The 25293-nt window shown below is 48.4% G+C and overlaps 2 protein-coding genes across 5 annotated transcripts in view; both read right to left on the bottom strand.

Annotated features, from left to right (window-relative positions):
• Window positions 1–10492, bottom strand: part of Hck (HCK proto-oncogene, Src family tyrosine kinase) — a 40713-nt gene extending 30221 nt beyond the window's left edge. For 2 of the 3 annotated variants that reach the window (XM_040274948.2, XM_013356469.3), the window contains exon 1: window positions 10184–10491. In XM_040274948.2, the coding sequence (XP_040130882.2) occupies window positions 10184–10458 (275 nt within the window). In that variant the 5' untranslated portion in view covers window positions 10459–10491. Of the gene's footprint in view, window positions 1–10183 lie in introns of all 3 variants that reach the window. The other variant, XM_040274949.2, reaches the window with a different exon arrangement.
• Window positions 10493–14232: 3740 nt separating this feature from the next.
• The window catches only part of Ccm2l (CCM2 like scaffold protein), a 33779-nt gene continuing 22718 nt past the window's right edge, over window positions 14233–25293 (bottom strand). Inside the window, exon 10 of one of the 2 annotated variants that reach the window (XM_021723246.3) lies at window positions 14233–14818. In XM_021723246.3, coding sequence (XP_021578921.1) covers window positions 14793–14818 — 26 coding nt within the window. In that variant the 3' untranslated portion in view covers window positions 14233–14792. Of the gene's footprint in view, window positions 14819–16541; window positions 18274–25293 lie in introns of those variants that run through there. The other variant, XM_040274359.2, reaches the window with a different exon arrangement.

The following is a 25293-nucleotide window of genomic DNA, read 5'->3' as shown; positions in this document are numbered from 1 at the left end:
CATCAAGATAGTGGAATGGAGGCTGAACCAGGTGTGGATTATGGTTCTGCCGCCAACTGACTGAGAGACCTTGGTCCCACCACTTCTTCTCCGGAGCCTCATTTTTAAAAAGAAAGGAGGCATTTGTTCCTCAGGCTTGGCCTGAGGTTCTGTGCGACAAGGGTGGTGAGAAACCTTTAAAACCTCCCCATGCACACGAGTCTTTCCCCGTGTGGTTCCTGACCAAGCTCTCAGAGCAGAAGTAGTCCCTGGCCCCACACTAGCCCAGAACCATGGACGCCTGGCTCAGACGCTTCCTCAGGCCACTGCCCACCCTGGAACCCAAAACCTGCTCCTGTCCCTCAGTTTCCGCAGGCCCTGTGTGGAAGGGAAATGAAAGAGTCAGCCTGCTTGCCCTGGCTGCTTCCCACGGTCACCACGCAGGGTGGGAGGCCTCTCCCACACTCAGAGCTGAGCCCAGGGAGGAAAGGCCAGGGACCACCTGGGCACCCCCGGAGTGGACCGGAGATGGCTTTCTGGGAGTGTCTGTGCACAGCAGAGGTCTGCAAAGGCTGCAGGTGTGAAGCCCCAGAGATGTCCCTTCTCTGTCAAAAGCTCACTGGGCGACCTTAGACAAGTCTCAATTTTTCTCTGGGCCTCAGTTTCTCCTAATGGGGCCCAAGAAGATGGACAGGTAGTTCTCCAAAAGAGACGGCTGCAGTTCTTTCCTGCACGGTCTCTGCTCTCCCTTCCTTCCTCCCTGTCTCCCTCGACCCCTGCAGTAGTCTGCTAGAGGCCATGACTGCTCTGGCCAGTCAGAGCTGATGCCATAGAAGCAGAAATGGGCACATGACTGAATCCTGGTCAAGAAGCGTCAGCCTGTGGCTTTTGGCTAGAAAACAGGCGAGTAGCAGCTAAATAGAAAAAAATAGATAAACCCAGATTCCCAAGCTTAGACCTAGCTCTGCTTGAAGCTGATACCTCGTGGACTTTCTAATGACCTCCCTCTTCTGCTTGAGCCAGTTTGAGTTGGATTCTTTGTTTCCTTCAACACCAAAGAATACTGTCCAGGAAAGAGGACATTCTGACAAGGAATTGCAATTCACACTCAAGTGTAAAGGACTGATGGAAAGACTTCTCTGTTAGCAGTTTTGATAGAAGAGAAACTAAGATGATACTAGACCCTTAGAGTGGGCGAGCATGGGTGGAACAGGGACCCCACGGAACTGACGAAGTCAGGCCTACAAAGCACCTGGCCGGTAATAGGCCCTCCATATTCCTTGGTGGCGTGGATGGATGGTGTTCTGCTCTCCACAGGCTTCACCGCATGTGACTGAAGTCAGAAGAGCAGAACTGCGAACCCAGATCTCAGACAGGAAAAGGTCTCCCTGCTGCTGAGCAAGAGGGTCTCCCTGCTGGTCGGTGACAGGTGGCACGGGTCCTCGGCTCTGCTGCCATTCCCCATTCACTGGGGTCAGCCCAGAGGCGGCAGGCCATGAGGGAAGAGGACAATGAGAAACCCAAACAGAAAGCTCAGGAAGGTGACAGATGGGGAACTTCCTTTTCTCGGAACAGTGCGGTCATGGGGGCAGGGAGGGACATCTTCCCCAAACAGGGACCAATTCCTTGAGCTTCAAGGTGCAGCCCCTGGGGCTCCTATTTCTCAGATTCTCCTGTCTCCCAAATGAGCCATCCTTGTCCCCAAGTGACTGTGTCCCTAATGGACACTCGGGGGCCACCCCTGACCTCTCATCTGTGCCCCTCTCTGAAAGAACTCGAGAGCTTGATTGGCAGATGGGAAGGGACTTGGGAGGTCACTGTCTTCATCCCACGGGTGGAGAAGCCACCCTAGACAAGGGCTGGTGTTGGGCCCCGGGTCACACCAAGGCAAGGGACAGAGCAACTCACAGAAGGATTCGTGGTTGTGGTCATTCACTTGGTGGGGCCAGAGTGTTGGCTTCTGAGAGGCCCGTGTTCCACCCACCTGCTGGAACCACATACTGAATTCCTAGCATGCTCCACGGTGCCCTTGGCCTTGGGCCGCTTGCTGAAGCCCAGAGTCCCAGGGCCACCGTGGGCCTCCCTGGAATCATTTTATTTCTAAGGTGGGCAGGGGCGAGGCACTTTGGGAAATCGAGGATGAGATCTGAAGTCAGGGCCCGCTTTGGATTCTCATTCTGCCTCTTCCAAAGAAGCCGGCCTCTCAACACTTGAGTCGGGCCCGGCCTCTTCTGCTCCAGGCCTCCCAGGCTCCCTTCCCACTCCATGAAAGCCCCGCCCCGTCCAGGTGGGGAGACCTCTGGGCCTGAGCTTCCCTCACCTGCAGACCCGCCTCCTGCTGGGTACCAGGCCTCTCCATCTCTCCCCGTCCACCCCACTCTGCTCGCTGTGTCAACTCACCAACCGCGCTTCCCTCTCGGGGTCATGGCAACCTGCTGCTTTCTGGAATGTTCTTCACCCAAAAAGCCTCCTGCACTTCATCTGGGTCTCTTCAAAGATCTTGGCTTCTCAGAGGGGCCCTCCCCCATGGCACTGGCTAAAACAAAAACCCTTGCCCCAACCTCATAGGTCCCACAGTCTTCAAGGCTGTGACCACCTCTTCCCGGGGCGACCCCAAGGCGGCAGAGAGCTCAGTGGGTCGACAGCCCCAGCGCTGTGCTTTGAAGGCCTCTCGGGCCCATGGGCTGCTCCCAGTCAGTGCCAGATGAGACACAGGCCCTGGAGACTTCCTTCCTTAGGACTGCACAGGGAACCCGCTTCTCTCCTCCTTGGTTAGGGGTCAGACCCGCCTGGCCATCTCAGGGATCCTCTGGTCCCTCCTGGTTTCTCCCCACAGGCGTCTCTGCTAACAAATTGCCTGCACATTTACTCCTGTGGAGCTGCTTCGCCACAGACTTGAACAATAGCCCGCCCGTGGACCTCATGACGCACGTCGCCCCCCAGAATGAAGGCACGGCGAGGACCCTGCTCTCTTCAGTGCTGCTCCTCCGCACATAAAACTGGGACACAGTATGTGCTCAGTGAAACTCCTGTTGAATAGCTTCCCGGATGCCCCAGATTTCCCATCTACCTGAAAATTATGAGCGTGGTTTAAGCAGGAAGGGTAATCTGTGTTTGCTCATTCCTGCTTAGGGCCTGGAGGGGAGTGTCCCCCTCAGAGAGGTCTCAGTGGCCTGCTGACCTAGGGGCGACTTTTCACTCCTCCCGCCTGGCTGCTCCAAGTTCAGCTGCCCCTCCCCCACAACCCCCACCAAGGGGGTCCTCACAGCCACAGTAACAAGTTCTGTTGCTTTTTCAGTTTTTGTTTGTTTGTTTGTTTGTTTTGAGAGTTCCAGGCCTCAGTTTCTCTTATATTTTGGAGTGCGTAATTTTTGATTCAAAAATGACCTTTCAGGCGTGGTGCAGTGGCCCACACCTGTAATCCCAGCGGCTCAGGAGGCTGAAACAAGAGAATCATGAGTTCAAAGCCAGCCTCAGCAAGGGTGAGGCGCTAAGCAACTGAGTGAGACCCTGTCTCTAAATAAAATACAAAACAGGGTGGGGATGGGGCTCAGTGGTCGAGTGCCCCTGAGTTCAATCAAAAAAAAAAAAAAATCTTTCATCACCTGGTAAATCGTATGAATGTTCATTCTTTTTGTTAAACTTTTAAACTTTACAGATACACCTAAGGTCCCCTTGGATCACTGCTTCTATGCATCCTCCAAGACCACCTCTCCTCCCCTTCCCCTGTGGCTTGTGCCAACGCCTGGCCTCTGCGTTTACACACATGTATACGGAAGCAGGTGCTGTTGGTGCCCTGTCCATCAACCTGGCAACCACTGTGGGACATTCTGGCTGGCCTCCAATTGCCAGCATCTATGTCTCTGCCCGAGAGGTTTCTCTGCAGCTATGGGTACTTGCTCTGCCCACAGACTTGGCAAACTAGAGAAGTGCTAGAGAATCTTCATGCCCGGGGAGCAGCCTTTGGCCAATGGCCGACAGGGGCAGGGGCACAAATGTCCCATTTCCTTCACTTCGAGCGTGCTCGGCACTGGTTCCCAGTACCCACAGTATGACTGGCCTGATAACTCACCTTTCTTTCTACCTCCTCTTTCCCACTCTGCTGCCATGGTTTCTGGAATTGGTTCCCAGATAAACTATTCAAATTTGGAACCTTGTCTGGGGTCTGCTTCTGGGGAAACGCAAATTAAGACCCATATACCCATATTTGATTCTGAAGTGTGACTGTTGTTTCGTGGATGTGTTAGTATAATGGGAATTGTATCGAACAACTGTATGAAGCAATCCATCTTATTCCCATGTTCCAGATGAGGAAACTGAGACTTGGAGAGTGAAGAAATCTGCCCATTGCACCACAGCTTGTCTGAGACCGAGCAGGCACTCAAATTCAGGTCGGTTTGCTGTGCTCTGTCTATTGTCCTTCGTTTCTCTGGCGGAGAGGAGGGCGAGACTCTGTGCTCTCGGTGGCATCTATATCTCCTGGGTCCAAGGGGGATGCTGGGAGTGCAGGGAGGTGACTTTAGGGGAGCACTAGGCATAAAAGTCCCAGGGCAGTGCCATCCAGAGGATGCAGTGCCAAGCAGGGGTGCAGCATATGTGGCCCCAGCCACTGGCCAAGGGCAAAGGCACATTTCGTCCTTGAGCGAGGGTTTCCTACATCATTACCAACTACACTCCCGGCCTGGAGAAGTGGGTTGGGGACCAAAATGCTGTGGGGATTTGTTTAGAAAGATGGAGACCGAGAGAGATTGTACCACCAACTTGCTATTGGACTTTGAAAAAGCAACTTCTTTGCCAGTGCTTCTCCTTTGCTAGCAAACAATAAAGCTTTTTTCTTTTTTTCTCAAAAAAAAAAAAAAAAAGAAAAAGCAACTTCCCCTCTCTGGGCTTTATATTCCTTTTCTATAAAAAGGGAAGCCTCACCTTATATCTGGAGAGCCAGGCTTGAAAACTCCAACGGCTAGGAGAGTTAGCAGCCGCGTCCTGGCCAGTCCCCCAATGCCAACTCCCTTCTCCTCACCCTCTGGGCAAGGACCCCAGAATGCAGTCTGCGAGGGATAGAGTAAGACTCATGCTTTGGGGGCTGGGCCTGTCGCTCAGTGGTAGAGCATCTGCCCAACGTGCATGAGGCCATGGGTTCAATCCGCAGCACAGGGGGAAGACATTATGCATTCCACACCCACTAGGATGCAAGAAAAATCATAATAGTTATATTATAGTGAGAATATGGGGGAAACTGGAGCCCCTGTACATTGCTGGGAGGAACCTAAGGTGAGGGGAAACAGTTTGGCAATTCCTCAGAAAGTTAAAACATAGAATGATTATATGACCTAGCAATTCCATGCCAGGTATAAACCCAAGAAACTGAAAAGAGGCACTTAAGCCAATTCAGGACCACCAAGGCACCGTAGCCCAAAGGTGGAAACAACTGAAACCTCGTGAGCAGACATCAGGAGAAACAGACATCAGGAGAAACAGACTGCGGTCTATCCATACAATGAGTCACCCCTAAGTGGAAGGAAGTACCAAGACTCGTTAGCATGTAAATGAACCTCGAAAACACGATCCTAAATCAAAGAAGCCAGACACTGGTGCACACCTGTAATCCCAGTGATGTGGGAGTCTGAGGCAGGAGGATTGCAAGTTCCAGGCCAGCCTCAGCAATTTAGCAAGGCCCTCAGCAACTTAGAGAGACCCTATCTCAAAATAAAAAATAAAAAGGGTGGGGGATGTGGTTCCGTGGTTAAGTGCTCCTGGGTTCAATCCCCAGTACCAAAAGGAAAAAAAAAAAAGCCAGATACAAAAGGCCACATATTGTATGATTATATTTATATGAAATATCTGGAAGAATAATTTAATCCAGAGACAAAATGCAAATCGGTGGTGGTGGTTGCCAGGGAATGGTGGGCCCAGGAATGGGAACAGCAACTTAATGGGATCAACCACCTTTGGAGTGTTAAAGATGTTTTGAAACTACCTGGAGATGGTGGATGCACAACAGCGTGAATGTCATAGATGCCACTCAATTGTTTACTTCAAAATTTTGCCTGGTGTGGTGGTGCATCCTGTAATCCCAGTGGCTCAAGGGACTGAGGCTGGAGGATCTTGAGTTCAAGCCAGCCTCAGCAAAAGTGAGATGCTAAGCAACTCCATGAGACCCTGTCTCTAAATAAAATACAAAACAGGACTGGGGAATGTGGCTCAATGGCCTAGCGCCCCTGAGTTCAATCCCCGATACCCACTTCCCCAAAAAAGTTGATTTTATAAAGCTATGTGCACATCAGCTCAATTTAATTTTTTTTTTAAATTGCAAACTCCATAAGAGCACTTGTCTAGAAATAAATCATGCTGCATCAAACAGAATGGTATATGGCTGTTAAAAATTCAAGGACATTTTAATGATGTGGGGAAATATTTACAATATAACACTATTTACAATAAAACACTAATGGAATGAAAATTGTATATGCAACACTATGCCAATTATGTTAAATAAAAGGTGCACAGAAGAATATATAAAAAATACTAAAATGTTTGTAATTAAAAGATTCTTACTTTCACTAAGTACCTGCTAAGCACTGTGCACAGGAAGCCAGGTGAATGGGACTCCTGGGGCAGAAGCCTGGGGTCTTGGAGAATGGCCTTGGTCTAGAGAGAGAGGCGAGGTCAGCACAGCTGGGTTCTTCTCTCTTCTCTGCACCAGTCTCCCTGGGCGGCCCACCCAGGGCTAAGCACTCCTCTCATAAAGGGTATGGAGACAGAGTGCCCTTCTGAGAGTAGTCTGCCAGCTCTCAGTGTTTTCCTCAGGAGACACCTACCTACGTGCCCAAAGCCATCCATCCCCAAAGACCTCAGCGATGTTGTTTTAGTGAGCACTGGGACCACCCCATGTCCATCAACAGGGAAGGAGAAAAAATGCAGGAAGGTCCTCTGATGGCACCAGGCAGTTAGAAGAAACGAACTGGACTTCTGTTTCCCATCCTGGAGAGACCCTGACAATTTAATGACCAATCAAGGGGAAAGAAAAGGAAACTGCAGACTCTCACAGTTTATAGTACTTACGTTCAATAGTTCCCCCTTACCCACAATTTAGTTCTCTACAGTTTCAGTTACCTGCACCAACAACAATCTGAAAATATTAAATGGAAAAATTCTAGAAATAAACAATTCTTTTTTTGGTACCAAGAATTGAACCCAGGGGCACTCAACCACTGAGCCACACCCCCAGCCCTATTTGGTATTTCATTTAGAGACAGGGTCTCACTGAGTTGCTAAGCACCTTGCCATTGAGGCTGGCTTTGAACTCATGGTCCTCCTATCTCAGCCTTCTGAGCCGCTGGGATTACAAGCGTGTGCCACCAGGCCTGGCTAGAAATAAACAATTCTTAACTTTCAAATGGTGTTCACTTTTGAATAGCATGATGAAATCTACACTACCTACCTCCCTGCATCCATGAGGGAAAGTGAATGATTCAATTCCTTTGTCCAGTGTATTCCTGCTACATATACTACCCACCCATTAGTCATTTCGTGTTTTTTTTTTTTTTGTACCAGGTATTGAACCCAGGGGTGCTTTACCCCTAAGCCACATCCCTAACATTTTTTATATTTTTATTTTGAGAAGGGGTCTCACTAGGTTGCCTACAACTTTGGTAAATTGCTGAGGCTGGCTTCAAATCTGCAATCCTCCTGCTTCAGGCTCCTGAGCCAATGGGATTATAGGTGTGCACCTTGAGCCTGGCTTCTCTAGTTTTTTTTTTTTTTTTTTTTTGATCGAACCCAGGGGCTTGTGCATGCAAGGCAAGCACTCTACCAACTGAGCTGTATCCCCAGCCCGCTTCTTTGGTTTTGATTATTGTCAGATCAACTGTGATGGTGCCACAGTACTTGTGTTGAAGTAACTTTTTTTTTTTTTTGTACTTAAGAGTAAACCCAGGGACACTTTACCATTGAACTACATCTCCAGCCCCCTTTCTAAAGATTTTTAAATTTTGAGACAGGGTCTTGCTAAATTGCTGAGGATCTAAGTTTCTGAGACTGGCCTAGAGCTTGTGATCCTCCTGCCTCAGCCTCCCGTGTCACTGGAATTACAATCACGCACCGGGATACCTGTCAAGTAACTCTTATTTTACTTAAATGGCCCCAAAGCAGCAGAATACAGATGCTGGCAATTCAGATCTGCCCAAGAGAAGTCGTAAATTAATGAATCTGTAGGATTCAGTGTTATCCACCGTTCCAGGCATCTACTGAGGGTCTTGGAATGCATCCCTTGTGGATTAAGGAGCGCTGCTGTAGGTCTCCAAAACAGAAACAACTCTAGGCATTCTTCTGTGTTCCTACAGGTGCAATAAATCTTAAAGCGAAAACCAGAAGGACTGCAATCCACAGCACTGGTTGCCTCCGGGGATGGAAACAGGACTGAGGGACGCAGGGTGGGGGCTTAAATTGTATGTTTAGTGATTTTATTTTTTAAAAATACAAAGTATACAGGACAAGATGCTGACATCTGTTAATTCTGGGTGATGGATTCCTGGGGTAGTTACTGTATCACCCCCCTTTGCTTTTCTGTGTTTTAACACCATGCAACCACACCCCTGCCCACACTCCCTCCAAAAAAGGAGAAGGAAGGGAAAAAAAAAAAAAAAACATGAAATAAGGTAACATCTCTACTGTGGTCCTTCTGTGCCAGCCAAGTGGTTCTGAAAGTGGGGTCCCTGGGCAGCATCAGCATCCCCTGCAAATGAAAATTCTCAGTGTCTTGGACCATATCTTCTGAATCAGAATCTCTCGTGTCAGGGCTGGCATTGAGGGTTTTTTTTTAAATATATTTTTTTAGTTGGACAGTTATTTTATTTATTCACTTATATATGGTGCTGAGAATTGAACCCAGTGCCTCACCTGTGCTAGGCAAGCGCTCTACCACTGAGCCACAACCCCAGCATTATGATGAATGAGGACCCAAGTTTGAGAACCATTGGGCCAGACCTATGAGCAATCCATGTGACAATACCCCCCCCACACTAAACACCGTGCTCGGAGAGCTTTTCCTTCAGTACTTAATCTAGTCTTCACAGTGACCTCAGGAAGGAGCATTCCCAATCCAAAATCTGAAACTTTTTGAGCACTGACCCGACACCATAAATGGAGAATTCCACAAATGGCCTCAGGAGACCCGATCACCATCAAAACCTGGGTGCACTCAAAATATTGTACCAGTTCCCTTCAGGCTATGTGTTCATGAAACATACATGAATTTCACTTGTAGACTTGGGCCTCCTCCTCCCCCAGGGTATCTCATCCCGTATTTGCAAATAGTCAAAAATCTGGAAATATCTGAAATCCAAAAAACACTTCTGGATTTTCAGATAAAGGATACTCAGGCTTGTATGATTATGACCATCCCCACCAGATGGTTATGGAAACTGAGGCACAGAAAATGCAAATACCTTGCCCAGGGTCCAATAGACAATTTGCTCCGGAGTCCCGCCGCCCTGCCCACTACACTGTCTCCCATCCATCACCTCGCAGATACTCGAGCTGCCTTGAAAGGAAGACAAAATAGCCCATTTTACAGGCGAGGAAACTGGAATTTAGAGAGGAGGAGAGTGACTTGCCCAAGGTCTCACAGAGTTGATCGTGGAGGCAGGTTGTGGGCCTTGACCTAGAGGCCTGCTGGGGGTCGGAGCCGGTGGCACCGAGTACGGGTGAGGAGGAGGACTGAGCTTGGAGATCCAGCTGCAGCGCCGCCTGGGTGTGTCTCTCACGCCACGCCTGTGCCCAGCTGCCCCAGTGCCCACGCTGGCTGCCAACCCAGCGTAACCCACCCCCCCTGGGAACCGTCAGGGCCTTCCCCTCGGGGCTTCTCTTTTTCTTTTTCTTTTGCAGAAGGGGAACCTGGACGGTCCAGAGAAATAGCAGCTCCAGCAAAAAGTCACTCCACAGTCCAAACTTCCCGCTTCTCTGACGATCCCAGGTTCGCAGCTAGGCGGCGGCCTTCCACCCTCACCTGGTCACCGACACTGGCCGGCGACCCCTCCTCCCGAGACCTCTCGGCCGCTCCCCTGACGTTCCCTTCTCCCCTCACTGCCCCCAGCTGCACCCATCGAGAGCCTAGCCCGCAACCCCAGGCTCCCCGCGCCCAGCCAAGAGCCAGCGGAGCTCACGGTCCAAGTGGCCCCCAGCCCCGGTCGGTCGCAGCACTCACCTGGGCGCCCGCTCTTCTTCTCGCGGGCAGCCCGGATCCTCGCAGCTCGAGCGCCCCCCCAGCTCGGCAGCTCCCGGGGCCCGGGGCACCCGAGCCCAGAAGAAGATGAGCTGACGGTGGAGAGCAAGAGGCTGGGGCCACTCCGGGGGCGGCGGCTTCGGCCTCGCGGGTTCTCTTGGGCTCTCCCAGCTCTGGACTGTCCGGTCCCACTCGCCTCTAAACCTACTCTGCGCCCCCGGGCTGGAACCAAGAACCCGGTGGCGCCCGCAGGCCATCTGGAAGCCTAAGCCGCGCCCTGAGCGATGCAAACCCCGCCCCCAAAGTGTCCTGCCACCACCCTCTAAGATTAACCCAGCCCAGGGATCACAACCAGTTCCCCAGGGTTCCTAAGCCTTCTCCTGCTCCCAGTGTCCTCATCGCACCTCCAGTGATCTTTTTAAGAACCCCACCCATCGGAGACTTCTAACTGCCCCCAAGGACGTTAACCCCGTCCCTGGGGGACCCTAAGCGCCACAGACCCCCGAACCCAACTCCCACCCTCCTCTTTCCCAGTTTCCAACGCTTCCCCTTTTATATATTCCCTTCCCCCGGATTTTCCAAACCTGAGTCCAAAGAATTCTAACCCAGCCTCCAGTGATTTCTAACCCGCTGGTCCAAGAACCCCAGGACCCGGTCTCCTCCTCCCAAGATCCTAATCCTGCCCCCCCCAAAGGATTTTTTTGCTTTCACATCTACATCTGAAGGATTTTTAACTGCCCCTTTCCCCAAAGATTCTAATCCAGCCAACCAAGAATCCTAGCCCCTGTCTTCAAAGGATTCTAACTAAGTCCAGTGCCCTGGCACACACCTGAAATCGCTACCACTGGAGAGGCTGAAGCAGGAGGATCTCAAATTTGAGGCCAGTCTGGGCGATTTAGCAAGGCCTTGTCTAAAAAATAATCCAACAAATAAAACAAAAGGACTGTGGGTGTAGGAGAGACTGTTGCAATCCCTGGTCTGAAAACAACACAAAACACCAACCAACCAAACAAAAGCCCCCCAAACTAACCCTGTTCTCAAGATTTATAACCCTAACCTCGAGGACTTTTTTGGGGGGTGAGGTGGGGGGCATGGGCATTGAACCCAGGGACGCTTAACAACTAAGCAACATCTCCAGCTTTTTTTTTGTTTGTTTTTTGTTGTTTTTTTTTTTTTGTTAGACAGGGTCTCCATAGATTGCTCAGTGGCTGGCTAAATCGCTGAGGCTGGCTTTGAACTCACCATCCTCCTGCCCGCAGCCCCCCACCCCCACCCCCAGCTGCTGGGATTACAGGCCTTCCTCCCCAGCCCAGGTTACTGACCTGGGGACTCTAATTGCTCCTGGATGATTCTCCAATTCCTTCTGCCCCAAGAGATTTATTGAATCTCCAGGATTCTAATCCTCACCACCCCCAAAATCTCAACCTGGCCCAGCTGTAGGGACTCTGACCTTTCCTGTTGAAGGATTCCTGGCCTCTCTTACTCTACCGCCTCCTCACTGTTAGAGGAGTCTGCCCCACTCCCAAATTTTCTGTTCTGTTTCTCGAATTCCAATTTCTCCCTTCTCACCTGGCCCCTCCCCCACTGTGTGGTTAGCAGCCCCTCCCCCCTCCCAGCGCTATTCAAATACCATGCAAAGTCCTGCCCACAGGGACCTCCTGGGGTCCTCCTGGCCAAGGTTCAGGACAACTCAAGGACTTCCCAAATTGACTGGGGAGAGAGGGCTTGACTGCAGGTGACGGGATCCCCAAGTGGATTAGATGTGCCCAGCTCCCGGGAAGATAAGGGCTGTGTCACCCGTGGAACACACCTCCAAAGCCTACAGGAGTCCTCCCGCATCTGTCTCTGTGTTTCCACTGCTGTCGGCCCATCCAGGTCACCATGGTCTCTCCTTCATGCACTTAAGATGCGTCCATTCGGTGCTGGGCTCTGCTCCGGAGGCTGGTCTGCAGGGCTTCTCAGACTCAGCTCCGTGGACATTTGGCTGCATAATTCATTATCGTGGACCATCCTGAGCGTAGTGGGATGTTTAATAGCTCTCCTGGGCTGTGCGCACCAGGAGCCAGTAGCACCCCTTTCCCCATTTGTGACAACCAAAGATGTATCCATACATGCCAAATGTCCCCTGAGCTGGCAGAACCATGAAAAAGAAAGACAAGACCTTTTATGAGTTCCGTAAATGAGTTTGACTATATACACAGATAGATTATATATGTGTGTATGTGCATATAGGCCCTTTTAAAAATAGGCAATATTGTGAATGTGTGTTCAGTTTACTTGAGTGGCACTTACTCAACTTGTTCTTCTCACTCGTCACAGTTGCTGATATGTAGCCAGCTGTGGATGGGACCGCCATGGAGTCCTTGTTTACACCCTCCCCATTTTTTTCTTCATTTTCTAGATCACTGACACCCAGGCTGCACACCATGTCTAACTACTGTAAATGATGCCACGGGGACATTCTCACACGCAAACCCTGAGGGACTCAGGTGAGAATTTTGCAAAGACTTGTTTTGCCACGAGTGACAGGAACCTGCAGGATGGCCACTGTCCTGCTCTCTCTCCCGCCATTTCCCCATACCTTTACCAACCCTTGGTGTCTGTCGTCCACTGGGCCTAATTTGTGTTCCTCAGACACAGACCCTGGTCACGGATTGACATGGCAGTAGGGGACAGTGGCTTAGGAGACAGAAAACGCTGGTCGGGCAGTGGGAGGATGAGAGAGAAGGGGAGGGAGGGAGCCTTACCAGCGCGGTTCCACTGGGGGCAACTGGATGAGCCAGAGTATCCAGTGTAGGGTCCCACCCGGGAGGAGGGAGCTGGGCCTGTCTACACCGACTCCCTCCCGTCAGGCACTGGAGAGGGCTAGTGGAGGGCATCAGTCCTGTGGCATTGCCAGCCTGCTGCCTGCTCCCCCAGTCACCAGAGCCTCCAAGGGGAGCAAGGCAGGTCCTGGGACGGGGTGTCTGCATCAGCCACCGGCAAAGGGCCACAGAGAGCTGAGACGTCGTCCTCTTCAAGGACAATTGACCTATGGGTCAATTCTTTACTATTAATGTTGCAATCAAATCCTTGTACGTGTTCCCAGAGCTCCTATCAACTTTATTGTAGCAGAATTCTTTTCCTGTTTTTGTTTTGTTTTTCCTTTTGTACCAGGGATTGAACCCAGAGGCACTCTACCACGGAGCCCCATCCCCATCCCTTTTGATTTTTTATTTGAGACAGAGTCTCCTTAAGTTGCTTAGGGCCTTGCTAAGTTGCTGAGACTGGTTTTCTGGTCTTCCTGCCTCAGCTTCTTGAGTCGCTAGGATTACAGGTGTGTGCTACTGTGCCTGACCAGCATAATTAAAAAAAATTTTTTTGTAGTTTTATATAGACAGAATGCTGTTATTTTATTTGTTTCACGTTTTTAATGTGGTGCTAAGGATCAAACCCAGTGCCTCATATAGGTGAGGCAGGCGCTCTGCCACTGAGCTATAGCCCCAGCCTTAGCATAATTTTTATAAATAAAAAGTACCATAATAAATATTCAGCTTGATGAGTTTTGACAAATATATACCTCTGTAACTAATCATCACCCCAATCAAGATATAGAACATTTCCATTATCCAGAAACAGTCCCTTACAGTCTATTACAGTCAACTTGTCCCACCCTTAGGTGGCCTGAGGTAACAGGGCATTGATTGGCCTTTTTGTCATTATAGATTAACCTTGTCCTGTCTAGAATTTTACATAAAAGCATTCGTATGTATTTATTTAATATTTATCTTCTTTCACTTGCTTTTGAGGTTTTCTAAATTGTCTCACTTTCCACTAGTTTGTTCCTTTTCAAGGCTGAGTAGTATTCCATTATATAGATGTGCCACTGTCAGTTTATTCATTTACTTGTTGATGGGCCTTTGGGTTGTCTTTGGTTTTTGTTGGGTAAATAAAGCTGCTATGTATAAGTCTTTGTATGGATATATTTTTATTTCTATTGAGTAAATACTTAGAATTGTTGGATCATAGAGTAAGTGTATGTTAATAAAATTCATAATAAAATCCACAACTAATGTGCAAGTTTATAATAAACTGTGTATGTTTAACTTCACAATAGACTGTTTTCAAAGAGGTTATATCACTCTGTGTTTCCATTATCAATGTGTGATTTCCAGTTGTTCCACATCCTTGCCAACATTTGATATTGTCATTCCTTTCTAAAAAATTTTTTTCTAGTTGTAGATGGACACAACACCTTTATTTCATTTATTTAAGTCTATGTGGTGCTGAGGGTGAAACCCAGTGCCTCACACGTGCCAGGTGAGCGTTCTACCACTGAGCCACAACCCCAGCCCCTGTTATTCTTTTTAATGAAAAAAAATTTCTCCTCTAACTTTGATATTTGCTTCAAAGAACATTTGTATAATTATGGATTTTATTCTAAAACACTGGTCTTTGGAGTGACAACATTTTTTTCTATTCATTCATTCATTTCTTGTCCTAGGATATATAGCTGGTCACAGAGGTGGAGCTCAACACTGCATCCTGAGTCAGACTGGAGTTCTCACCTTGGCTTGCCATCTGCCACCTGGGTGATAGTGTGCAACCCAGGTCACCTCTCCGAGCTGGTTGCTTCATCTGTCAAGAGGGAATAAAATTAATGCTTACCCTAGAAGGTCATTGCAAAAATCAAATGTAAGTGAAAATTGCTTAAGCACAGTATGTGTAGCCAATTTCCTTTTGTTGTTGTTTGTTTGTTTTGTTGGCAAAGAACTCAGGAGCACTTAACCACTGAACCACATCCCCAGCCGTTTATTTCTTTATTTAGTCTTTTTATTTAGGGGCAGAGTCTCATTAAGTTGCTTATGGCCCCACTAAGTACCTGAGGCTGGCTTTGAGTTGTCCTGCCTCAGCCTCAGGAGCCGCTGGGGTGACAGGGAAGTGCCACGTACCTGGCTAGATAGGCAGTGTCTTCAGTGGAACCTCTGACTATGTCATTAAGTTTTACACTGCTGCTTGGACGTTGAGTCCAGCACACTTTGGAAGTCACCTCTGGTGCAACCTGCCTTGTTCCAAAGAAGAAATAGATTTTTTTTTTTAAGTATTTTCCTTCAGTTAATGGATCCTTTTGACCATGGATACAAAGAACCTGGAATGACTTTAGCTGGGCCTGAAGTCAGGTGATCTCAGTGGGTCCCAGGGCAGGACTCTTGTCCCCCTTCCCCGCATTTGCAGCCTGAGCATGGCATTTGGTGACTCTGATTCTCTCGGTCCACAAACATTTATCGAGCACCTTCTGAGTCCGGGGGTCTGAATGGTGTCGGGGTTTCACCTTCACGCTGGGCATTAAACCTGTGCTTCCAAGAATAAGGGCAGGTTAGGACTGTGACAGTGCCATCGAGGGGTGGGGATCCATACAGGAGCTTTGAGGGGTCGACGGGGGAAGGTAGGGAGGGCTTCCCGGAGGAGGCAGCATCTGCACAGATACCAGAGGATGAACAGGAGCCGGCGAGGCAGAGAACCAAGGCAAAGGAGCAGCTGGTGGTTGGCGTCCATCTCCGATGGCCTCTCGGCGTTCACTCGGCTGGGCACTCGGCCCCTCCTACTCTGTGTCCAGGGAGTCGGGGCCACCTGCCTGGTTTCCGCAGTTAGGTATGGTGGAAAACAGAGGGTGTGACTGCTGAGGCTGGTTCCTGAGAGGCACTGTGACTCTCTCCCTGTCACTCCCTCTGTGAGGACACTCAGCAGTTTGAGGAGGATGTGACAGGAGGTGAGGCCTCCTTCCAAGGACCAGCACTGACCCTCCAACCCTCAGCCACGTGTGTGGCCACCTGGAAATGGATCCTCCGGTCAAGCTTTGTAAGGACCAAAGCCTAGGCTGACGTCCTGGCCGGGCCCCAAGGAAGACCCGAGCCAGATCCCCAGTGACAGCTGCACCCAGGTTCCTGGAGTACAGAACGGGGGAAGTGCTACATTCTTATTGGTTTAAGCTGTTACATTTGGGGGTGACTTTGTGCCATGTGGACAACTCATTCAAGATGCAAAGGCCTCAAGGTGGGAGGGGGCCTTGTAGGTCTCAAGAACCCCCAGAGACCTGGGGCGAGGTCCACGAGGCTGGCCAGGTCACTCAGGCCCTTGTTGTCCTCTGTAAGGAGTGTGGATTTGATTCTAAGATTCAGGGGAAGCCACTGGTTGGCGATGGACGGGGAGTTGGCATGGCCAGCCTTATGATCAGTTTTTCTTTTTTTTGGGTACCAGGGTTTGAACTCAGGGGCACTTGACCACTGAGCCACATCCCCAGCCCTATTTCATTTTGTTTAGAGACAGGGTCTCACTGAGTTGCTTAGGGCCTGGCTAAATTGCTGCAGCTGGCTTTGAACTCATGATCCTCCTGCCTCAGCCTCCTAAGCCGCTAAGATTACAGGCGTGGGCCACCGTGCCTGGCTTACAGTCAAATGCTGGTGGAGTCCCTACTATGGGCCACACTCTACTCCTAATGCTAAGGAAATAATAGAGAATTAGAAGTTGCTTTTGCTAAAAGCACTGACTCTTCCTTTGGGCCTGTAGATGCCCAATGGGGAACTAAAAGCAGGATAAAGCTGTTTTCATTTTGAATCTGTCTTCAGATTCCTGCTCAGCTCTGTGTGCAGGCAGGTTAGTCACTTGAGGACTGTTCATTTAAAAACTGCTAACACAAGGTTTATCAGGGCTTATATTTACCTTATCTACTCATCCTCCTTCAAGACTGGTGACACCAGGGGGCATTTGACACCAGCTTCTCGTGTCCTGTTCCAGACCCCAGAGTGGTGCTTACGAGTCTGTAGTCACTGCCCGACGGCTTCCAGAAGAGCAGCCCACCACGGGACTGCCCTCCTGGGCAGGAGCCGTCATTTCCTGGGAACCCAAGGCCCTTCCAGGATTGCAGGTCTCACGCATAAACATCCCGAGCAGCAAACAGAGGCTGTCCCCTGAGTGGCGAATGGCGAGGACCGCGCTGGACCAGCACTGAGATGGTGACCCACCAGATCTCAGTTTGGCCAAGACTGTTGAATCCCGTACACCCCCCCTGCCACCCCCGAGCTTTCCTCTGCTTAAACCCAAAGCTCGGGGCAGGACCTGCAGCCTGGGCTGAGACAGTCTCCCGTCGCCTCCCCACAAGGCCACACGGGTTCAAGTTCCCCTCCAGTTTTCACTGTTATTTTTTCCATTTGGATTTTGGAATGAGTGGCGACATCTGATTTGTTAGGACCCCTGCCTGGAGTCAGACTCCGGCTGAGGACTTTAGTAACAAAGACAAACTGAATTAAAAAATTAATTTTTTGTGCTCTTAGAATTTATACTCTGTAAAGGAAGACAGATAATAAACAGATACTGAGAATATATCTTTTTTTTTTCTTTCTTTGGTACTAGAGACTGAACCCAGGGGTGTTTAACCTCTGAGCCATATCCGCAGCACCCCTTTTATTTATTTATTTATTTTTAATAATTTAGAGACAGAGTCTCACTGAGTTGCTCAGGCCCTGGCTAAGTTGCTGAGGCTGGCTTTGAACCTGTGATCCTCCTGCCTCAGCCTCCTGAGCCTCTGGGATGACAGGCCTGTGCCACTGTGCCTAGCTCTGAGAGCACATCTTCTACAAGGGATGACGTGGGTTACAGCAGGACAAAGGAAGGCAAAGGGCAGAGGCAGCGTGTTGGGAGAGGAGGGTGCTGTGACCTGAGGCAGGGTGGCCAGGAGCCTCTCTGAGGAGGCGCCATGAGAGGCAGACCTGCTGACTTGGTGAAATGCATCATGTGATGATCTGGGGGTGGGAGGCCTGTCCCAAGGAGAAGGAACAGTGATAGCAAAGGTCCTGAAAGGTAATGGCAGTGCTGTTACAGCATGCCAGGGACCAGGGTGGCTGGAATGCAGGGTGGTGGAGGTGGCACGGTAGAGGTAGTGGCCTGGATGGTGAGGCACAAACGTCTTAGTATCCATGTTAAACTTTGATTGACATGAGAGGGAGTTGGGAGGATTTTGAGCAGAGCAGTGAGCCAAATGGGCTGAAATTACGTTTTCATAACTTGAAATGAAGCACAGAGGTAATTGTACGAGCCTAAAAGACAGAAAAAACACAGCAGTGAATCTTTGTGGCTTGAGGTTAGGCAAAGCCTTCTTAGATAATGCACAAGTAACAAAAGGGACATTTTAACAGAATCTGCTGGGCTGCTGGGTGGAGAATGGATTAGAGGGCAGGAGGGCAACAGGGAGTCCAGAGAGGGGGCCAAGGCAGTCACCAAGGGCGGGATGATGGAGCAAGAGTAGTGGCTACTGGTAATAAAAAGAGCTCAGAGAGGGCTGGGGACATAGCACTTGCCTCGCATGCCCAAGGCCCTGGGTTCAACCCCCAGCACCACACACACACACACACACAAAAAAAAAAAAAAAAAAAAAGAGAGAGAGAGAGAGAGAGAGAGAGAGAGAGAGAGAGAGAGAAAAGAAAAAGAAAGCTTAGAAAAAGAAGAGATCATTGTAGCGCTGCTATTACTAGATTGGACAAAGTGGTGCAGTGGCACATGCCTGTCAACACAGCCACTCAGGAGGCTGAGGTAAGAGGATTGCAAGCCTGAGGCCAGCCTCAGCAACTCAGTGAGACCCTGTCTCAAAACAAAAAGTAAAAAATCTGGAGATGTAGCTTTAGGGGTAGAGCAGCCCTGGGTTCAATCCCTAGTAGCAGGGTGAAAAAAAAAAAATGGTTGGACAACCAAAATGTCCATTATTTAGAGATGGGGAAAATAAATGTTAATACAATAGTGGAATACTAAGCAGTTGTCTAAATGCAAAATCCGATTCTATTTCTTTTTCTTTTCTTTCTTTTTTTTTTTTTGGTACTGGGGATTGAACTCGGGGCCTTGTGCATGCAGGGCAAGCACTTACCAACTGAGCTATATCCTCACCCCAAAACCGACTGTATTTCTAGGTACTAGTAATAAACAATCTGAAACCGAAGTTAGGAAAATTCCATTTCTGATATTAAATTACTGTAAACAATATAATACTCAGATCTAGGGATATAACTCAGTAGCTTAGTGGTAGAGAACTTGCCTAGCATGTGTGGGGCCTGGGTTTGATCCCCAGTACTGAAAAAAATAAACAGAATAAGATCAGGATAAATTTACAGAAGAAGTAACTCTGAAAGTTACAAAACATTCTTGAGATAAATTGATGGTTTAGCCAGGTGTGGTGGCACATGCCTGTAATCCTGTGGCTCGGGAGGCTGAGGCAGGAGGATCGTGAGTTCAAAGCCAGTCTCAGCAAAAGCGAGGCACTAAGCAACTCAGTGAGACCCTGTCTCTGAATAAAATACAAAATAGGGCTGGGGATGTATCTCAGTAGCCAAGTGCCCCAAAGTTCAATTCCCATTTTCAAAAAAAAAAAAGAAAGAAAGAAAAGAAATTTATGGCTTAAGTAATATCATCCCATGAGATTGGAAAGATGTCCAATGTTCATGGATTGGAAAATTTGAGATTGTTAAAATGACAATACTCTCCAGATCTTTTTTTTTTTTTTTTTTTTTTGGTTGTGTGGGGCATGGACCTACACTCTCACACATGCTAGGCAAGTGCTCTACCACTGAATTACTACTGAGCTACATCCCTGTCCTCCCCATCCCCATTTTTTCAGACAGAGTCTCATAATTTGCTGAGAATTTTGAACTTGGAATTTTCCACTTTAGCCTCTTAGCCTCTGACTCACTGGGATTACAAGTGTGTGCCACCACACCGAGCTGACTCCCTAAATTGATGAACACTATTCCTAACAAAATCCCAGTTGTAACTGGACATGGTGGTGCATGCCTCTATTCCATTGACTTGAGAGGCTGAGGTAGGTGGATCACCAGTTCCAGATCAGCCTCAGCAATTTATCAGGGTCCTAAGCAACTTCTGAAACCCTGTCTCAAAATAAAATATAAAAATGGCTGGGGTTGTAGCTCAGTAGTAAAGCACATAGATCTTAAAATTTATATGGAAATGCAAGGAATCCAGAACAGCTTATAGTTTTGAAAAAACAGGGTTGGAGGACTCTCTCATACTTTCCAGTTTCAAAACTTACTACAAACTACCTTAAACCAAATATTGTGGCATTAGCATAAGGATAACAATGTTTGTCTGATGGAAGAGAATTGAGAGTTGACAAGTCAACCATTACATTTACATCCAGTTGATTTTCAACAAAAATGCTGAGACAATTTGATGAGGGAAAGAATAGTCTCTTCCACAATTGTGCTAGAACAGCTGGATATCCACATGCAAAGGAATGGAGTTGGATCCCTACCTCACACCACACACTAAACATAACTTGAAATGGATCATAAAGGTAAATGTGTGAACTAATACTCTGAGGAAAAAACAGCAGTGAATCTTTATGATCTTGGGTTAGTCAAAGACTTCTTAGTTGTGATACAAGCAACAAATGGACAAGTAAATAAATTAGACTTCATCAAAATTAAAAACTTTTGTTTAGCACATGATACTGTAAGGAAAATGAAATGACCACCCACACAATGGGAGAAAGTATTTGCAAATCATAGTTCTGATATGGGATTTGGGTCCTGAATATATAAATAATATGTACAACTCAATAAAAATAAGACACTATATTTGAAAATGGGCAGGAGATCTGAAATGCCTACTATCACAAGTCCTGAGAAAATGCCAATTAAAATCACAATAAAATGTCAATTCACATCTGTTAGAATGGCTATAATTTAAAAAGACAAGTAATAACAAGAGTTGTGAGACCATGGAGAGATTAGAACCCTCATACACTGCTGGTGGGAATGTAAAAGCTTTGAAAAGCAGTCTGGCAGTTCTTCAAAAGCTTACTGGGCACCATAGTGCATGCCTGTAATCCCAGTGGCTCAGGAGTCTGAGACAGGTGGATTGCAAGTTCAAGGCCAGCCTCAGCAAATTAGAGAGACCCCTAAGCAACTTAATGATGCCCTGTCTCAAAATAAAAAAGTAAACAAAAGGGCTGGGGATGGGGTGCAGTGGTAAAGCACCTCTGAGCTCAATCCCCAGTACCAAAAAAAAAAAAAAAAAAAAAAAAAAGGTAAGAAGCACAGGTGCATGCTCCAATATGGATAAACTGTGAAAACATGTATATAAAATGTCCAAAATAGACAAATCCACAGAAACAGAAAGCAGATCTGGAGCCCGGCTCAGTGGCCCACACCTGTAATAGGGCTGGGGATGCGGCTCAGTGGTTAATCCTGAGGTCAGTCCCTGGTGGAAAGGGAAACAGATACAGGTTGCATTGAACTAGTAACTGCTAAGGGTACACAGTGGGCTTTCCGGGGCTGTGTGAAAATATAATAAAATCTCTCATGGTGACGGTTGCATATCTCTGTGAATGTACCCAAAGCCATTGCTTTGTAAAACAAGCATATTGTACAGTATGTAAATCATAATTCAATAAAAGCATTTTTTTAAAAAATGAGGAAGTTCCTTGTGTACTAACCAGGAACAAGGGCCAAGATAAACCGGTAAAGGGGGAGAAACAAGGTGCACAATGGTTTCTATTGTGTCTTCTGCTTGTGCAGAACAAGAGAACAGACACAGGGGATTTTTTTAGCAAATGCCTGGGCTGAGTCAGGAGGGACACACGCATGGAATGGTCCCAAGGGCACGGCAGGGAGGAGACTGCCTGGTATATTCTTCCTACTCTTGAATTGTGAACCACTTCAACATATTAGTTATTCGAGTAAAATAAAGAGCTTTTAAAGAAAGAAAAGCAGAATCAGATTTCATGAACAAGGTACAACTGAAGCCTGGCAGAGGATGAACAGTTCAGGAAGGTGTTCCGAGCGTGAACTTGACAGTGGGGCAGGGTGGTGCAGCTGTACAGCCAGAGGGGTAGAGGCTGGACTCCCTGCCTCTCATCAGCAGGGACTTTGGGCCAGTCCTCTCTGCCTGTTTCCTCACTTGCGAAGCAGAGTAGCAGTACCTGCCTCACCAGGTCACCTTGGCTTACATTGTCTCATTTATCTGTTATAAATGGGGGTGACCTAAGGTCACACTGCTAGGAGGGGGCTGGGATTCAAAACCATGGGGCCTGTGCTTCTGGTGTGCCTCCAACAGCTGCTGGTAACACTACACAAAATGCAGTGTGTCTGTGTGTGCGCGCGTGTGTGTGTGTGCACGCGTGCATGCGTGTGAGTGTGTGCACGGGAGAGAGACTCTGACTGGGGGACTGGAGGCAGGCTGAGGGAAGGCGGGAGCCAGGGGACAATGCAGCCTTCATTCTGCAGTGGGTCAGAGGCTGGCTCTTTCCAAAATAGATTTTCCTAGCATTTGCATTCCACATTTTAAATTTCTTGAGACCACTGTTGATTATCCTATATTCAAAACCAGCTGGGGAGTGGGGAAGAGCGCAGTAATCATGACTTCCCATCATGAGCATTTCCCCTTTTATTTGCAAAACAGCTGGGTGTTCATTTCACAGCTACAGTCACCCAGGCAGGAGGTCACTGCGGCCCTCCTTTTCCCAAGAAGGACAAAACCCCACATCCAAAAAGGTTAGCTTGGAGAAACCTATCATGGCTCCCAGCAAGTTCCTGATCCCCCTTTCCAGAAAGTTCCTGCATCCTCTAGTTTTCTCTGGCCCCCACTCTGCCTTATGGTTCTCCAGAGAACTTGTCACCAGCAGGTGTGTGATACACATGCACATGTTTCACCTGTTGTCTGTCTGACCCCTCTATGTGTCTGCAAGTTCCACGGAGGTGGAGTTGCACGCCCATTGTGCAGGTGGAGAAGCTGAGGCTCAAGGTTTATGAACGGAGAGTGAACACTGGTGCTGGCACTCAAACTTTCCATTCACACTGCTATTTATTAAGAGCCTCGTATGGACATTTCTGCCATAGCCTAGGGGTACAGACATAGAGAAGATGGTCTTGGCCCTCAAGCAACTTTCAACCCAATCCTGAAGCAGACACAGTGGAAAATGCTGGGGGTGGGGAGACCCATGGGGTCGTAGGAGCAGGGAGCAGGATGCTGAGCCCAGCCCGGGATGCATCCAGGAAGACTCCCGAGGAGGGTAATGTCTATGGGTTGAGTCTTGAAGGATCCCAGTGGACCATGAGGGTAAAGGGCACTGCAGACAGAGGGACAGCCTGAGAGGCTGCAGGAGGAAGGGCTAGGCCTGTTAGAGGAACCACCAACACTCCATAGGAGCTGGGCATCTCACGTGGTGACTGGCCTGGGGTGTCTCTAAAGCTCACCACGCCCAGTCACCATCCTAGGGGCAGCCGTGCCCTGCTCAGGAGTAGGGCACACTAGGGACAGATGGGGTCTGTGGGGCGGCCTGTGAAATTGTTTTTCTGCCCCCAGCTGTGTGGCCACCTCCAGCTGACAGGTCCACCCCAGGGGGTTGGGGGATGGTCCAGTTTCACAACAGCCCCTCCCCTTGCCCAGTGTCCCCAGAGGCCAAGAAAGAGGAAGCACTTTGCGGACTTCCTCCTGGGTCATTGCACCCGGGCCAGGCTGGTCCTTTCAGGAGGGGCAGAGGCAGACCTGCTCAAAGCATTCCACCAAAAATGGGGCCTAGGCACGGCCACTCCTCCCACTCAGTGGTGGACACATTCAGACGGGGTGCTCAGGCCTGGGAGCTGGAGAGTGAGTTCAAGTCTCCACCCCTAACTTGCTGCATGCTCCTGAACAAGGCCCTCTCTTCTCTGAGACACACACCTGGAAGAAGAGCACACAGTCTATTCCTTTAAAATGATGGTTTCGTATTGACCTACACAAGTATGAAAATGCATAGAGAAAGGTCTGGAAGCTCCCAACCCACCAGAAACAGAGGTGATCCCTGAAGAGGAAAGGGACTTTGGAATCAGGGAGGGAGTTGACTTTATATATATATATATTTTTTCCTCCATAACGTACAAGGCTTTTGCTTTTTTGTGTGTGCAATTAAAATAATAAATGAGGGAAATGATATATGTGGTTATGGAGAGTTTTTTTTTCTCTAAACATTTTATTATGAAAAATTTCTAAACATACAGGAAAATTGAAAGACTTTGGCAACAAAACTCACCACCTACATTCTACCATTAGCGTTTCACTTGCTTTATCATGTATCTGTCCATCAATTCATTTTCTGTCTTTTTTTTTTTTTTTTAATGCTGGGGATGGAACCCAGAGCCTTATGCATGCTATGCAAGTGCTGTATTACTGGGCTACCCAAACCAGTTCATTCTTCTTTTTTTTTTTAATGCATTTCCAAGCAAATTATTTCAACACATATTACTTGCAACAAAGTGCACAAGATTAAGTGCTCATTTGCTGAGTTGTTACAAATGCATATGCATCTTGTATAATTTAAATCCCATTAGGATATGCATTTCCATCATTCCAGAAAGTTCTCTCTTGTCCTACAGTGTATTTAAACTGCCAGCATCCTATGAGTCAGCATACAGCACCGGGCCAGGTATATAGTAAGTGCTCAGCAAATGTTGAAGGAAAAAGTGGATGTAGGAATGAACCAGCATGTGACTTGCTCTTCCAAAGACAGGATCATATCTTTTTCTCTGGCATTCCCACAGAATTGGTACACAGTCAGTGCATAATAAAGACTTGTTGGGTGTATTAGTCATGTTGTTGTGTAACAAATTGCCCCAAATCTAGCACTGAAAACAATATACATGTTTATTTTCACCCAGTTTCTGTGGGTTAGAAATCTGGAAGCAGCCTAGCTCAGTGGTTCTAGCTCAGAGTCTCTTGAGAGGCTTCATTCAAGATGTCAGCCTGGTGTGCTGTCACCTGAAGGCTCAACTGGGCCTAGACAACCTGTTCCAAGTTGACTCTGTCACAAGGCTGATGGCAGGAGGCCCCAGTCCCTCCCTATCCGAAGCTCTCCATAGGGCTGTTCATACGTGGCGTTGGCTGTCCCCAGAGTGAGCAATCCAGGAGAATAAGGGGAAACATCACAAGGGTTACAGGTCAACCTCTTCCATGTGGGAAGGGGCTACGTGAGAGCTGAACACCAGGGGGTGAGACTCATTGGGGGCCATCATGGAGGAGATGCTCACTGTGAACACGCATTCCAATCCCCCCATGCCAGGTGCTGGGCTGAGCTC

This window comes from Ictidomys tridecemlineatus, chromosome 5 (genome assembly GCF_052094955.1).
Source record: "Ictidomys tridecemlineatus isolate mIctTri1 chromosome 5, mIctTri1.hap1, whole genome shotgun sequence".
Lineage (NCBI taxonomy): Eukaryota > Metazoa > Chordata > Mammalia > Rodentia > Sciuridae > Ictidomys > Ictidomys tridecemlineatus.
Note: the sequence above shows the minus strand (reverse complement) of the source record. Positions and strands in the feature narration are given on the sequence as shown.